The 15,923-nt window shown below is 40.5% G+C and overlaps 1 protein-coding gene across 3 annotated transcripts in view; it reads right to left on the bottom strand.

Moving 5' to 3' along the window:
* The window catches only part of SEMA3C (semaphorin 3C), a 112,666-nt gene extending 106,323 nt beyond the window's left edge, over positions 1-6,343 (bottom strand). The window contains exons 1-3 of one of the 3 annotated variants that reach the window (XM_068189582.1): positions 6,221-6,343; positions 5,951-6,044; positions 2,717-2,857 (exon numbers count right to left, since the gene is read on the bottom strand). In XM_068189582.1, coding sequence (XP_068045683.1) covers positions 2,717-2,819 — 103 coding nt within the window. In that variant the 5' untranslated portion in view covers positions 2,820-2,857; positions 5,951-6,044; positions 6,221-6,343. Of the gene's footprint in view, positions 1-2,716; positions 2,858-4,168; positions 4,397-5,950 lie in introns of those variants that run through there. The other 2 variants (XM_068189581.1, XM_068189583.1) reach the window with 2 other exon arrangements.
* Between the last annotated feature and the right edge of the window lie 9,580 nt (positions 6,344-15,923).

Genomic DNA, 15,923 nt, shown 5'->3' with positions numbered 1-15,923 from the left:
ATTTGATTCCTAATGAAGTAGATGGCAAAGAGAAAAGAAGCCCATGATTCAAATGATTCGCATTTTTATCTTTCCTGATGAAAAACAGAATAGGTCAAGATACTTGCTGGATTTTCCCATGAGAAATGCTGCAATGTGAATAAGCTCAATTGACTTGATCCTGAAGGAGCAGGTTAGCTTTGAAAAGCATCACTCATTTTCTCCTCCTGTATACACTCTTCCCCCAAAACTTATGCACTGTAATTGTAGACACCAAGCCAAATCCAATTCAGAACTTGAAAAATATCACATAAGTATCCTAAGCTTGAATGACTTGTCTTTATTGTCTGATGTCAGTTAAAACATAAGGAGTCCTAATTATGGTTTTATTTTCAAACGATGCACTTTAAAAGAATGACAATTCTCCACAAAAACTGACAGCATCTCAGGGCAAGGAGACTGCCAAATAACTTGGTATTTCTACATGACTGAAAAACAAGAAGTTATGAAGCAGCTTATGAAGAAAGAGTGTGTTATCACACTTAGCTGGAGAACAATACAAAGTTTCACCTTTTTCTATTGCATCTCTACTCATGTAAGTAAATATTTGCAGAACAGAAGCTCATACTACAGGTGGAGCCATTACCTCAGTATACACAACAACCTGCAAACTCTTTTCACATAATGAAAGTTGTTTCTTACCATCTGGAAATCAGGTTTAAAAATAAAACTTCTGTTTACATATTACACAAAAAGCTTAGCTTTTTATTCCAGACATACTCCTCATATTATAAAAACACATAATTCATTTTTTACTTTTATGACTTCAAAAGACCCAATAAAAATTTAGGACCTAAAAATTTAATTTCTTTTTTAAAGGTTGGCTGTTAAGTATTAGGGAGAGTAAAAAGTCAGTTTCAAGAAAATCAAATAGTGTTGCAAGGCTCTCTAACCAAGGCAGCCAAGGAGGGTTACAGCAGGAACTAGTGAGGCAAGGCTGTGTCCCCAGGACTGGCACAGAGGACAGAGCTCTTGGGGCCCAAGAACCTGACTAAGACAAAGGGGTCACTGCAGCATAAAGCTGTCATAGCCCCTTCTAAAGAAAGGAGGGACAACCTCTTTTCAGGGACACAGAAACTAAGGCTTTAATTCAATTCTTTTTTAAAATTCCCAGGTTTGGGGTCTTTTGCCCTATGGCTGCTTCACTGTTTCAACCTTGCAGGATACCTGTGATGAAACAAAAGCTCTTGAGTTTCTGTTAAAACCATTTGGCTCTCATTATAATTCTTTCCCATTCACATGGTTGAATACCACAAAACGTGAACACTTCCTACTTCATGGTCATACCAGAGATCAAGGGAAGCTTAGATTACTTTCAAGGCCACCAAGGAGATGATGTGGCAATCTAAATCAGCCTGTTCTGCATAACTGTGGCAAACCTGCAATGTAACACACAACCACAGCCAAACTAGCTTCTGTGATGAGTTGCCCCAAAACAGTACCATCTCCACCAAAATCAGTGCAGACTTTAAACAAGGAAAAGAAATTTCTATCCCTATTTCTTCATTTGAATTCCCTCTTGGAACTCAATTCTTACTATTGCTTTTACTGGAGCCCTGCTATTTTACACCTATTAAGTACTGCATTCATCAGTTTAGGGCCCCTTAGTCTAGAATATAATTATTCAAAGCCTGGTTGGTATTTGCAGAAGGTCTAACTTGGCAGTCTCCTTCTGGATGTCTCTCACTCCCATGTTTACATAGTTACTGATCATTGTAGCAAGTAGAAGTTTGAGATACCTGCTAGCTCTGACTATTTTTAAAGCAATTCTTAAAGATTGCTAAGAGCACACAGAATATTCCCAAGGCAGTGGCAGGGCATCCCAGCACTAATGAACCACAGAAGCCATCCCAGTGCAAGCAGTATTGGTGCAGGAAATAGCAAGCCCTCACGCCTCAAAGACAATCACAGAGAAGGCAGAGGGCTGGAGAAACTCAATGCCTCTATAATTAGTGACAGAAAATTTCAGCTCAGATTTAACAGACACGGTAAGCTGAAGAACACACATATTCTGAAGTGGTGGCTAAAATCAGCATTTAAGACTAGAAGAATAAGTTACTTTACTATTAAAAGCAATACTGGCATAACTGCAGCAAGGAGGTACTGCTCAACACTTCAGAAATAAAAGAAACTTTCTTTTGAAAATGATAATTTTCATTGCTGGTTTACAGTATGATGGCATCAGTGATTGCTACAGGCTATGTACCTCCTACACAGAGCACAAAGTGCACAAGAAATTATATTTTTTTTCAAAGGACTCTGTGCCTGGCTAACTATTTTGGTAAAACTTCAGGCAGCCTCATTTTCAGAATATAAAGTGTTTCAGTTGACTGAAAAGGAAAGCAACTCAAATCATTAATCATCTCCACCACATATAATGTGTTATATTTTTTTCAAGCAATACTACAGATAAGAAATAAACCTTTAGTTGTTTGTAAGTCATAATAATTCAAAATAAAGAGAAAAGCCTACTAATTATTAATTATATATTAATTATGCATTTATAGTGATAGGTAGACTCTAGTAAGAGAATCAAATTTAGGCTGACAGGTGCCTCAGCAACAAACCAAAAATTGTAATTTGGACACAGATCAAAATGCCAGTTTCTGCTCAGTTATTGAATTTAAGAAGAAAATGTTCAATCATAATATTTGTTTAAGAATATTTATCTTCTTACCATTGAATGTTAGGAACACCCTTGCTTGAGGCTGGGAAGATCCTTTTACACTGCTAGAGTAAATAAATATCCCAATAAACACGTTCACTGCAAGAAATGCCATCTCTTCAGATTTGCAACTTAATATCCAAGAAATTAAACCTGAAAGAGAGATATATCACATTACTCTTCTCATACAATCTTGTGGAGCAAAAACAAAAGTATGGAAAGATTGTGTTGGAGGCATCTTCCAGCTGAAGTAATAATTACTGATGTGAAGGATGTACAGCACTTTTGTTTTTTTCTTTGTGCATCTGAAAGTGGTTTTCCCCAGCAGTCTTCAGTGCTGGCACAAGAGGAACCTCTCTGCCTGTTAGTAGGAACCAAGAGAGCCCAACTTTTGGCAAGGGCAGACCAGCATTAGACTCAGTTTATTTAAAATGAAGACAATTCCACCTGCTGGAAATATAATTATACTAAATGTCAAGGCAGAGCAAAGCAAGGACAGGAGATAAAGTTTCACGAATAAAAATCTGGCTGATATTTTTAGACATCTCTCTCTCATGTTAAGGGGGGGGGGGTTGGGTTATTGGTTGGTTGGGGTTTTTTTTTTTTCCTTTTCTTTAAACATCTGAAATCAAAGGTGCTTGAAATGAGCTTTAAGTTTTAGTAAACTAAGAACTCTAATCACCCTCAAGTTTTTCTTTAAAGAAATTCTGTCTGTGTATGTCATTAATTTCAAAACTTTGAAACCAAATGTATTTCAACACACTTGAAACTGTTAGTCAGTGTTTGCTTTTTGGGCTAGTTCTTTTCAGAATACGCACCTGCTGTCATTGAGTTCTATAGGGCACTGAGAATCCCAGAGCTGGATAATGATACCACACCTGATATATCTGTGCTACTCCTCCTGCACATCTGCTGAACCTTCATTTTATAGGAGTTAGCTGCTGAGAAGCCTGAGTATCTCAAGAGAATCAGAAAACACTCCAGAACTCAGTATCTTTTCTTAGTTCAGGGAGGACTTGAGGTCACTGGAATCACTGCAGGAAAAGTGGCTTTTGTAATGGACTTTGGACCAGATCCAAAAAACCCAGCCACCACTAGAAGCTGAATACTGCATATCTGTATCACATCTGCTACTAAACTGCATCTCTCCAAAAACTGTGAAGTGTAAATTTCATTTTGCCTATAGTAACAACTGTATCAGCTCAGCTGCAAAAGTGAAAATACATAACACCATCATTTCAGGCCCGTTTGACTTCACTGCTTTTATATATATATATATATATTTTTTATTTTTTTTTTTTTTTTGGATGTAAATAGCCCTTCTACTAGACACCACTTATTAGTTAATCGCTCAGGTGATATACTTGATTTTATGTCAGCTGGAAGCACTTTGAAAGACACAAGCCCTACAGCTAGAAGATATCCTTAAAGGCTGTACATTTACTTTATGAAGAGACTTGTTACTTGTGCAGTCAGCTTACCGTTCTTCACCTCAGCTCTGCTCCAGCACTACAGTCCCTCCAGTGGAAGCCAATATTTCTACAGGCTTGTTCATCCTGTCCCTCTGAGGTTCACACCTGTCCTTAAAGGACTGGCTGTAACCACCCCAGCACGGCTGGAATGAGCTGTCAGGCAGGGATGACTTTAGGTCAGCACTAGCTGGGGCTGGATCCACAGCACTGACTTAGCGGTAAAAGCCCTGTATCCCATTACCACCCCTGTCATTCCCTGTCCGCTCACTGTAAATCGCTTGGAAAGGCTTCTCTTTGCACGGGGACTTCACATCAAGTTGGGGGTGGGAAGGAGAGCGTGCATGGAAGCGCAGAGCTCTACAGCCCACACCAGCTGAACTTTCCTTCATAATTTGCTCTGAGTACTGAGAAATGCACGGAGATCAAGTAATTCTACAACTCTGCTAATTGACAAAAACAACCTTGTCAGAAATTTGCCAGCTACAGATCGGGTCTGTAGGAAAAACATATTCATTCTGGCCCAGTTCCAAATTATCTCTAAGGGTCTGTTAACTAATAAAATGATAGTTGCAGAGTTTTTGCCAAGAATAATTCTTAAACAGGCTGCACGAACTCTAGTACTAATGTTGCTTTGTGGGCTTTAAATTTAAAACCTTGTGACTTGCCCATGGGATATCCTTTAACTTATTCCTCTTTAAGAGAGAAATGCCATTAAATCCCAATAAAATTTCTTTGTCAGGCCAAAATAAATAGCCAATCATACAGAACATGTGATTTAACAGATGCAATGGGATAAGTATTTTACAGTAGTAGCACTATGCTTTCTTTTGCAATATAGATAAAAAGTCAAGTGTGGAACAAGTGTGCAGCTTTCTTCCTTTAAATAATACTGTAGGAAACAATAATACAAAAAAACCCCTTTCAGCTCTCTTTCCCTCCCACTCTCGTGCCTCCTGCCAATTCTAGTGTAATCAGTTAGAGGAGTGAAACATTGCTACATTTCATTGCTCAAATTGCAGATCTTCACCATTAACACAGAAGTGACAGGCAAATATAAGATTCAAGAGCTGAACAGCATGGTTCCTACCCAGCTGTTAGACACATAAATAATAAATGCATATAGTGCCAAAAAGGTACCTCAGGGTGCCTGACATGTGAGTTAGCTAATGGAAATAAGTTTAATTTCAGAGATTTACAGAGCTGGTAACTGACAGCTCATTGCAGGTTTGACTCTTGCTTTGGGCTTATATCCCAGCTCAGAATTTATCTCAGTAAGTCATGCTACTATATTCAGCACGTCCAGTGCACATGATCTCTGCTGACAACACACAGACCTAAAGCCTTGCAAGTACTTTAAAAGAACCCTACAGGAAAGACAAAAAGCAGTGTGTCGTTGCATTTCTGTCCTTACATTCTAGCCTATCTGTAAACAAACAGCCAAACCGCTAGGAAAGTGAAGTAGTGAAGTTTCCCTGCCACGGAGGTCGCTGGCAGCATGTCGCATGGCTTCTGGAAAGTACAGTATCGCTTTGCTAGGAAGTGCTGCGCAGGTGTCATCTGCTACAGCCTACCCCTAAATCCTGCAGGGAAAGTCATTTGGCAGAGTAAAGAAAATAAATGAAGGAGAAAAAAAAGACAAAAAACCCTGCCAAACACGGACTATGCCAATCTGGAAAACATTGGTTTAACTATCTGTGAACAGCAGCAAATTTCAACCATCAGAGACATTTCACATCTATTACAGAAAAGAAAGAGAACTTTAAGTTATGCTTACCCGGCTATTGGAAGCAGCAGCAATACTGATTTCTATCTGGTTTCTATCAGTTTATAGACTCCACTCCTGCTACCAGAACATTTTAATTCCAAACCTGGCTCACGGCAGAGGGAAAAATAAATTTAAAAAAAAAAAAAAAAAAGGGAAAAAAAAGAGAAAAGTCTCTCCTCGTGGTGGTTGCAAAGATACTCTCGGCTCCTCTGTACAATAATCCTGGCAGTGGACTCCTGAGGCTCGGGGAGCGCTTCTCCCCTGCGCGCAATCACGCACCTAGGAGTGAATGGAGCGGCCGCGCGGTGACGGTGCCGGCGCTGGTTTCCAGTTACAGGCGCTGCCCTGCCCTGGCCGCCGCTCTGGCGAGGCGAGGCTCGGCGGCCGCCGGTGCATCATTAGCTGAGCAAATAGGGGCTGGAGCTCATAAATAATGGCGAGGCCACACCCCGCCCTGCGCGCCGGCGGCTGCCGCCCGGCCCGTCCGCCCGCCCCGGGCAGCGCCGCGGGCAGCGCGCAGGGAGCGCGGGGTGGAGGCGGCGCGCACAGAGGGGCGCGGGGGCCAGAGGGACGCGGGGGCCAGAGGGACGCGGCGGCCAGAGGGGCTCGGGGGCCAGAGGGGCGCGGGGGCCAGAGGGACGCGGGGGCCAGAGGGGCTCGGCGGCCAGAGGGGCACGGCGGCCAGAGGGACGCGGGGGCCAGAGGGACGCGGGGGCCAGAGGGACGCGGGGGCCAGAGGGGCTCGGGGGCCAGAGGGGCTCGGGGGCCAGAGGGGCTCGGGGGCCAGAGGGGCGCGGGGGCCAGAGGGACGCGGCGCCCGCGCTCGGCCCGCGGGGCTCGGCCGCCGCAGCCCCCGCCCCATCGCGCACTGAGCCGCGGGAGCGAAACTCGCCGGGAAAGTTTCTGCCCCGCCGGGCGGGTCGTGCCGGGGCTGCCAGCGCGCTGCTCGGGCCGGGGCAGAGCCGGGGGCAGGCGGCGGAGCCGGGGCATAGCGGCCCCGGGCGAGGAGCGGAGCCGGGCCCCGGCGCGGCCGCGGGCGGAGGGATGCGGGGAGAGGTCGGGAGGCCGGTAGGTGTCACTGTGAAGAGGGAATGAGAGCGGGCGGCTGGGATGGGGAGCCGGGTAACAGACAGACCCCTCGGAGGGGGCTCTTCCCCCCACTCCCCTCGAACTATTTCCTCTATTTAAAACTTCAAAAGCGAAGAAGAGTAAGAGAAGCGTTAGAACAGTGGTTAGATTCAGCCCTCTGATTGATCCAGGTGTTTTAACCCAGCTTTCAGAAGCTTTTCTTTTTTTTTTTTTTTTTTTTTTTGCAGAAATTGGGAGCTGTATTTGCTCAAGCTCAGTTTTCCCCAAGATACGCTGAGCAGTGTTTCCCATTTGGTGAGATTTGCGGTCTTACAACAGCGGGCCAGCACTGAAAATTTTACCCAATGTGTCGACTGTATTAAAGCCGAGGATTTTCCAAGCAACATCACTTGGGTTTTGGCTTTGGTTTTCCTAAACTGTCTTGCAAGCATATTCTGTGCTGCTCTGACCTGCTGGGCGCAAACTTCTTTTGGATCAAGATTTTCACTTTTGCAAAGAGAGATGGTCTCTGATCCGGTCTAGGCAGTGTGGGTTGCTCAGCAGTGCACTGTCACAGCAGGACCGCATATCATGGTGCACTTGGAGACATCTCCCACAGCCAGAAATATGTTAACAAGTAAACAAGTACCCACAATGAATGTGCACATGCTCGAGTTAGAGTTTCATTTCCAATTATTACAAGCTCTGGCCATACTAACCAAAGCAGTTAATAATAGTGGTGGTTTTATAGCCAGAGATCAGGGAGTAGCCTGAATACAGCATCCTGACTAAATAAATTTTTGTCTTTACATGTGGATATCTTTACTGCCTGTGTCTGTTGGTTACTTTGTCTAAAGGCTCTTCTGCACGAGTGAGGGTCACAGGTGTTTCAAAGATGGTGTATCCCCAGGCTTCAGTGCCAGGCTACCAAAGTTAGTGCTTTCTTCAAACAAGAAATTCCAATATTGTATGGCACTTACCATCCCAGAGGATACAAAAGTATGGGATAGTCTGTCCTCTGAAATGAAAAGTCAGATTTGAAGCTGATGCCATTAAATAAATGGATCCAGAATTTTTGAAAGCTTGATCCACTTCAGATCATGTCTTGAAGATTAATTTACTGATGCCTTTAGATGAACCAAACTCTTGAGATCACAAGTCCTTAAAAACATTTGTGGTCTTCCACTTCTCCTCAACACAAATAAACTACACAGAAATGTGTGAACACTTGCTGTCCCAGAGAATGGTTTAAACTAAGCCCTCAGTTCTCTCCACAGGCAGGCAGTGTGGTTGTGAACATGATGCTGCTCATCCTTGAATTGTGGTGATGTTCAAATGCCTCCGTCTGACAGCAGCATCCTGGCAAAAAGAGAAGTCACTTTTTTGCTTTGGAAAATCCCCACAGCTAAGTGCAATTAGAGATTGTCATGCCAAGCAACAGAAGTGACTCAGCCAATCCAGTGTTCTCCCTCTTGCTGTGATCTACACAGAGTGATTCAAAGGAAAATGCACAGAAAACCACAGAAGAAATACAAAAATCTCTCTCTTTTAGGAGATTTTGGGGAGATGTGTAATAGATGGAGATACCAGTCAGAGAAAAAAAGGTATGTTACCATGAAATACCAACACTAGAATTTATGATGATTCTATCCTCCCCAAATATTTTTCCTATAGTAGAAAAAGTCTATTTTTTCTTCCTTTATAGTACGGATTTTCTAGGCAAGAGCACAAACACATACTTCTTAAAATAAAGGAAAAAAAGAGAACAAAAAGAATATGCTCAAGCATGAATCAACATCACTGTTACTTAAAGTCACTTGTGTTTGTCAGGGATTTTGTGTATGTGTGGACACTGCTGGGCCATCTGGCTAGCTGCACTTCCTCACATGTACTAGCTACATTGGAGATAAAAAGGTAAAATGGAACACTGAGGAAAGTTATGGGGCTTTCCAACACTCCCTCATGGACTTTGGGCTTATAAAATAGCAAATGAACTACAAAGAGACAAATGCAAAACTTTAATCTGTGAGATACCATCACACTCATATCTGATAGGCAAAACCAGAGAATGCTAATTTTAAAAAGCAAATTGAAACAAGAGCAAGCTTGCCATATTGATTTATTTGTATTTAACATGTGCATATGTGCAGGTCAGAGCATGATAATTAGCTTTAAAAAGCAGTTTGAACTTCACAGCTGGGCTAAGAGAAATGGTTAAAGTTTTACTTTAGGTGTTTTGTAATAGCATGCATTAGCTTCAAGCAAAACGCATGGAATGGAAATTACTTCTCCCAATTATGAGGTGGGGTTTCAGCATTAACTGGCATGAATCAGCCCTGTGAGTTAAATGAAAAGTATGCAAGACACTTGCTTTCCAGCCTCTGTATTTTACAGCCTAACATGGGGATGAGGACAAGTAAGTTGGACTGTGCTTTGCAACTGATTTTTAATCATTCCCCTATAACACAAAGTGTACAATGTGTTGTACAATTTGCTTCTGGTTCTGATTTCATGTGAGATTTATAACCAAGGGCAGTTATTCCAGGTCACATCACATATGTGAGGACAGAGTCAGACCCTTGCTCAGCTTCGGAGCTGGAGCAGTTCTGACTCCTTCAATGTGATCCAAGCAAGCAAATCCCCCTGGCCAAAACAAATAGAGCTGATTTTGTTGTATCTGTGCATGGTGTTTGCTTCTAACCCAAACAAGTTGTCTTAATGGACCCAGGCCTAGCTTTCGACCTAAACATGAACTATAGCCAGTAATAAGAAAGACAAGAGTGGATTTGGATTTTTACTTAACATATGGGCTTGGGGGTTGGCCTTTTTGTTTTGTTTTGTTTTGATTTGATTTGTTTTGTTTCCCCTCCCTTAGATTTTAAGCTCCTGAATAAGTGAATATATATTGTAGGCGGCATTAGGACTGGAAGGAACACGAGTTTCAAAGAAGGCAGGAAACTGAGAAGTATAAAGAGGAGAAAGGAACCTTCTGAGAGGCAGTTGGATGGTTAAAGGTGGCACAGTGGAATAGAATCAAATAATTTCACTGGATTGGCAACAACTAGCCAATATGAAGATCAACAGGCTTAATAATCAGATTCTGCTTTGAACACAAGCACAGATCAAGACAAGATCAAGTGCCAGCTATTATAAAGAAAAATATAGGAAAGGCATAATAAAGTAACCATCAAATGGAATTCATTCCTTCCTTAAAAATCAAAGGAATGCTGTGTACAGTAAATGTCCAGATTCCAAGTGATGAGAGAAAATGCTATTAACATCTATTTTCTCTGCCCTCATTTATGAGTGTCACATCACCTTGAAGAAATGCAGGGTCATTAGGTAATCCAATTAATTCATCATTGTTTATTTTCTTTCTTCAGTTACAAGAACTAGGGAAAGTGTGAAATATATCAGCACTTTGTTGTGGGAAAGCTATTAGGTGTTTGTTTTGATGGTGTGCTCATATGAACAGCAGTTTACATTCTTTTTCACAGCCAGTCGTTCAAAAATTTAAGAGATAATAAGGATAAAGCTCCTGGTGATACCACTGTGTGATCAGAGATGGCATAAGGTCCTTAGACATAGTGTGCCCCTACTTGTCAATGGCCTTGTTTGGGTGGGTCAGTGTCAGACTGGTCATGAAGAGTGAAGCTGCTTCACCAAGGTCACAGCCTTATAAAACCGCTGGCATGTAACTAACAATGAGCTGTCAAACTGAAGTGATCAGTTTGCTTCTTAATGCTTAAGGTTCTGTGAAAGTCCATTTAAAGGAGGTAATTTGTCTTTTCAGAGCTTAAGAAAAATTAGGTGCTAAGGATCAGGATTGGTGTAACTATGTAATGAAGTACTACTACCGGGATGGGAACAGGGGAAAGCATCATGCTCTCAGCTTGATAAAAGTCCAGTTGTCTCATTTAATAAACCCTTCTCTGAGTGTCTTCCCTGGAAGTCAGTGAGCCAGCACTTCATTGTAAATCTGCCCTTGAAGAGACTGTGATTTGGGCAAGGTCATAATCAAATAAGTCCTTCTGTGCCTGTACACAAGATGTGAGCATGTTCCTGGTATGCTACCAGGCCTTCATGCTTCCTCTCTTTAGTATGGCAACCACATTATTGCTGTTTGTAGGAGAAAGACAGCGTTGTAGTCAGATTTTCCACTTTTCAGCCACTATGACTAAGTGAAGTCAGTAATAGAACCAGAGTCACTGTTCTTGCACAAAGCTGCATTTCAGTTTTTAAGAAATGAAACAAGTAATCATTATTTCACAAGTTGATGAGTAAGAATACGTATAAGGAAGATGTGAATGAAAGAAAGGAAAGGGTTGTTGGTGCACCAAGGATGGCTTCAGGCCAAGCAAGCTGCAGATAGAAAAAAGCACAAATGCATAGAGGAGGCAAGTTTGTAATATGTGCATTGGAAGTACTTGGAATGAAGGTCATATGGTGCAAAGAGTTCTATAAACACACAGGGAAATAAAGCAGCAGCAGTTATGAGCTTTTCATCCAAACAGACAAATAGAAATAGGAGGGGAAGGAAGGCGAGGGATTAGTGCAGAATAGAAGGGGCAGTGACATAACCCTGAGTGTCATGGCCATTTCCAGCACATGCCACTCTACGGCCTGCTAGTTGATCTATTGCTGCATCTACAGGGCTCCCAGCACTCAAGGGAGTCCTCTCACTCTATTGGAACTAAGTTTTGGAAAGGTATCTTTTTGTCATTGATTCACCTATTTCAGTGTTTATAGAGCCTTTTGTGAATTACTTTTTTTTTTTTAATAAATAAAAAATAAAAGGAACCTTATAATTTTTTCCCTATTCGTTGTAGATTTGAAACACACTCCTACAAGCCTGATTATAGAAAACCAGCCATCCCCAGTCTGGTCACAGATAATATACTAGCACAGTCCTATTTCTCACCATCCTTCATCTTCAAATCAAGAATAATGACTTCATACCTTGCAGTCATCGATTTGTTTTGTTTCTCTGTAAGCACAGACTAAGCTTTACTGATGGTATTCACCATCTAATTGCTGACTACATATTGTTTGCATTCTGCAGGCTGTTCCTTTAGAAGAGGAGCAGAAAGACTATTCTATATATGCCTAGTCTTTCCCTAAGCATGTCCTCTTGGCCACTGTCCCATTTACTTCTGTAAGGAAGTAAGGAACTTCTGTAAGGAAGTTTTTGCCATGCAGAAGACATAAAATAACTTGTGTCTCCAGGTGAAAGAAGAGCAAAACTAAGTAAAAAGTTTGTCATTTGAAGCATGCATGCCAAGCAGAGCACTGACTGCAGCAATCTGAATAATCCCTGCTGTCCCCTGGAAATGTCAAGGGTCTGCATATGGGACCAGAGAATGCTGAGGAATGGAATCAGCCTCAGAGATATCAAGCCTGATCCTTTTGCCTTATGCCCTAGCTCTCAGTGGAGCTGGGATTTTAAGCCAGATCTCTCAAGGAACCGAGAATGACCATTCATCCATTTTCTTGAGGAAACCAAAGAAGCATTGGCTATTTTAATGTAGATCCAATGTACACTTTAACTTCCCCGAAGTGGAAAACATTGAGATGCTATAGAATTCAAGTCGTAATTCTTTACCACAACATTAAAGAATGCATTTGTGCTTCCAGCAGACTGATCCCCTTTTCTCAAACAGACTGTCGTGTTGTCTGCCATGAGGCAAGGTTTGGCTCTGGAATCAGCGTGGTACAGCTGGGGTTGTACTGATGTATTAGGTGCAATGCTGACATTTTTGTCCTTTCTTATACAGATACCACTGCACTACTAAGCTCCTAAAGAAGATAAAATGGAAGCTGTGCTTTTGATTGTGTTCTGTGCTGTATTCTTGGCTGTGTGAAGTCTCAGGAAGTACGGCCTGTGTTAAGGTCAAACCTTTGTCACAGGTGGCTCCAAATGCTTGTGATTCGTGGGGACAAGGAGCACTGTTTTCCTTTTTTCACTGTTAGTGCAATAGATGTTTGAGAGGCTCTAAAAACACTTTTTGCGGTATATTAACTTGTCATACTTCAGTCATCAAAGCCTTTCTTAAAAACTACCCCATGGTATGAACACTGTTCATTAGAATGAGTTGAATAAAAAGTCTGAACAAACTCTTGGCCTGGATGGTAGAAGCTGATGAAGGCAACGTGTGTTCAGTGGGGTTTAAGGGAGTCTGCTGAGTTCTTTGGGTTTTGGGCCTCGGGACAACTAGGATATGGGTTAATTTAAAATAACATTAAATCATCAGCTTAGAATCAAATTTTATTAGTTAAAAAAGTACTTAGAAGCAGTCATAGACTCTGACATGTATTTATTGGCTGTTATGGATTGGAAATACACTTTATTGCTATTGTTTTATTAGTTGCCTACTCAAAGTTAGCACAGGATTGATAGAAACACTTAATGCACCAAAATACAGTATTACATCTCACATTATCAACTAAGCCTCAGAATTTGCTATCATACTGCAAAGTTTCCATTGCTTTAAATTGGTTCTTGGCTTTTATTGAGAGAATTACAATTTAAAGTGAGCCTATGCTTATTTTATTTTCTTGAGCGACATAAACATTCCACTAAATATTTATCTTTTTTATATTATTGTCTCCAGAACATCTGTTAATTGAATCTTTATTTGAATCTACTAGCAGTAGTTTGTTTTAAGCCAAAAATACTAAAAAAAATTAAAATATATAGTCTGGATGGCAGCCAGTACACAATATCTTCTCCAAAGTAACACCTTTTTAACTTAAATTCAATTTATTTATTGCCCATTATTCAAAGTCAATTAGGAGTAAAAATGACAAAAGAAAAACACTGTATTGATACTGAATATTTATTAAAAACTTTATTATTTGGCATTTTGCAATTGCTAACATTTAAAACACTTGTACTACTTCAAATTTATCTTAATGTATTTCCAAAGTATTGTGAAATTGGAGACAAATATTTTCAGTAATATTTGCCTATTTATTCCTTGCTGTTTACTTGTATTACGAACACTTCCAGAAATCAGTTAAATCCTTTTTGCCAATAACAATAAATATACATATAATACATGCTTGCTCTTTGCTTTATGTACATCCAACTTAATTTAGCAGCTGCCAAAGACCACTCATTAAAATGTTCCAAAATTGGGATCCTTATCCTAATTGTTAAAAAACTGCTATTTTCAGACAGGTTTTTCCTCTCAAATATTAGAGAACAAGAGGAAGCATAAAGAAGAAAAATTTAGTGTAACACATGACTGTAATATCATGAACAGCATAATTTCGTTGATAATTATTTTTTTCTTTCTAGGTTAATGTCAGATTTTTTGTTTGTTTCTTGGGTTTTTTGTTTGTTTGTTTGTTTGTTTTTCTGGACATCAATTTAGCCTGTAAATTATCTTAGACTAAATAAATTTTTGGAAATCTCTAAATTTTGCCATAAGAGGGCATTATTCATGCACTTAGACCAGAAAATGCATCTCAATATACACACATACATTTTAGGAAATAGTAATTATCCACACTTATGAAGCAGTGAAGTAAAAAATATTAATATTTCTGTAATTAGGAATACTTTAAAGAAGTTACTGAGAGAGGGATAGTTCACTGTCCTATGCTCTCTTCCTAGATAGTCTGAAGATGTAAGAGGAGACCAAAGAAGAGGCAAAGTACTGCTTTTGGAGTCTGGAAATTACCACCTAAGACAACAAAGCCAAAAGTTGGTGTTTCAACCGATGGATACAATTCAATTCAGGAAGTATGCCAAGGCAGGGTTAGCATTAAGCGCTTGTTCATGTCCCCCAGGAAAATGGAAGTTAAAGAGAACATGTGTAAGACAAAGGACATGAATCCTTAAGTTCCTGCTGTGAGAAGAAAAAAAAAAAAAAAAAAGAAAAGAAAAGAAAGGAAAAGTACTTAATCCTGAGCCTCTAAGATTTTTTATGAGTGATGTAAGTAGTGAGAATGGGAGGAATACAGAGATGTGCCATATCAAATATGGATCTGAGAAGCCTTTGGGATGGAAAAGAATTGTCTTTTCTCCACTCCCCACCAAAAAATTCAGAGTAGAAGTTAGATCCCAAAATATAATGTAATGGCTTCTGCTAATGTTGGTGAATGTTGGATTGTTTCCCACAAAAATAGAAAATCTTCATTTTGGAATAAGAAACAAACAAAAAAATACACACTAAGTGGAGCTTTCAGACCTCCACTGGAAGACTATTACCATGCAAGCTGCATTTGTGCTTTTGAACAGAAATGGACTCAGGACTGCACACACTGGGTAGCTCGTGCAGGGATTGTCAGCATCTCACCCTGTGCCTCTTCTGTCAGGTATTGAAAATGTCTCTAGACAAAGATTTGCTTGTGTCATCCTCATCCACCCAATCACCAATGCATCTTTTCAATTCTGAGTCTCTCAGAACATAATTTTCTGATTTAATATTATTTAGCATCGCAAAGGATGTATTTCATTATTCTGTTTCCAGGAATAATGTACTATATCACATGATCACTACCTTTAAATCCCTTTTACTGACAGCTATAAGGAAAAACAGTGTGACAAGCAGAATACAAATTGCTTTCAGATATGTTTTGGGTATTCTCCAGCTTGACAATTCTTTATTTCCATTGGTGTATACCAGAAATGTGCAGAGATTCAGCAGTAATCTGTTATTTGCAGAAACTGGTAGTTGAAATGGAGAACTGAATTTGGTAATTTGGTCATCTGTGCAGTTTTATGAAGACCTATCAATTACTTTCAAAAGAATCCTGTAGGGGAAAGATTTATGTGCTTTGAATTTCAATCCACTTAATCATTGAATGGACATTACATTAAGAGTTGAAAAGCCAGAACTGCAGTTGGCACAAAAAATATTATTCTGGTGAAGCCAGTAAGTTCACTGAGTTATGAACTTACAAATAA

This window comes from Anomalospiza imberbis, chromosome 5 (genome assembly GCF_031753505.1).
Source record: "Anomalospiza imberbis isolate Cuckoo-Finch-1a 21T00152 chromosome 5, ASM3175350v1, whole genome shotgun sequence".
NCBI classification, from domain to species: Eukaryota; Metazoa; Chordata; class Aves; order Passeriformes; family Viduidae; genus Anomalospiza; species Anomalospiza imberbis.
The sequence above is the reverse complement of the archived record's forward strand: the minus strand, read 5'-3'. Positions and strand labels throughout refer to the sequence as shown.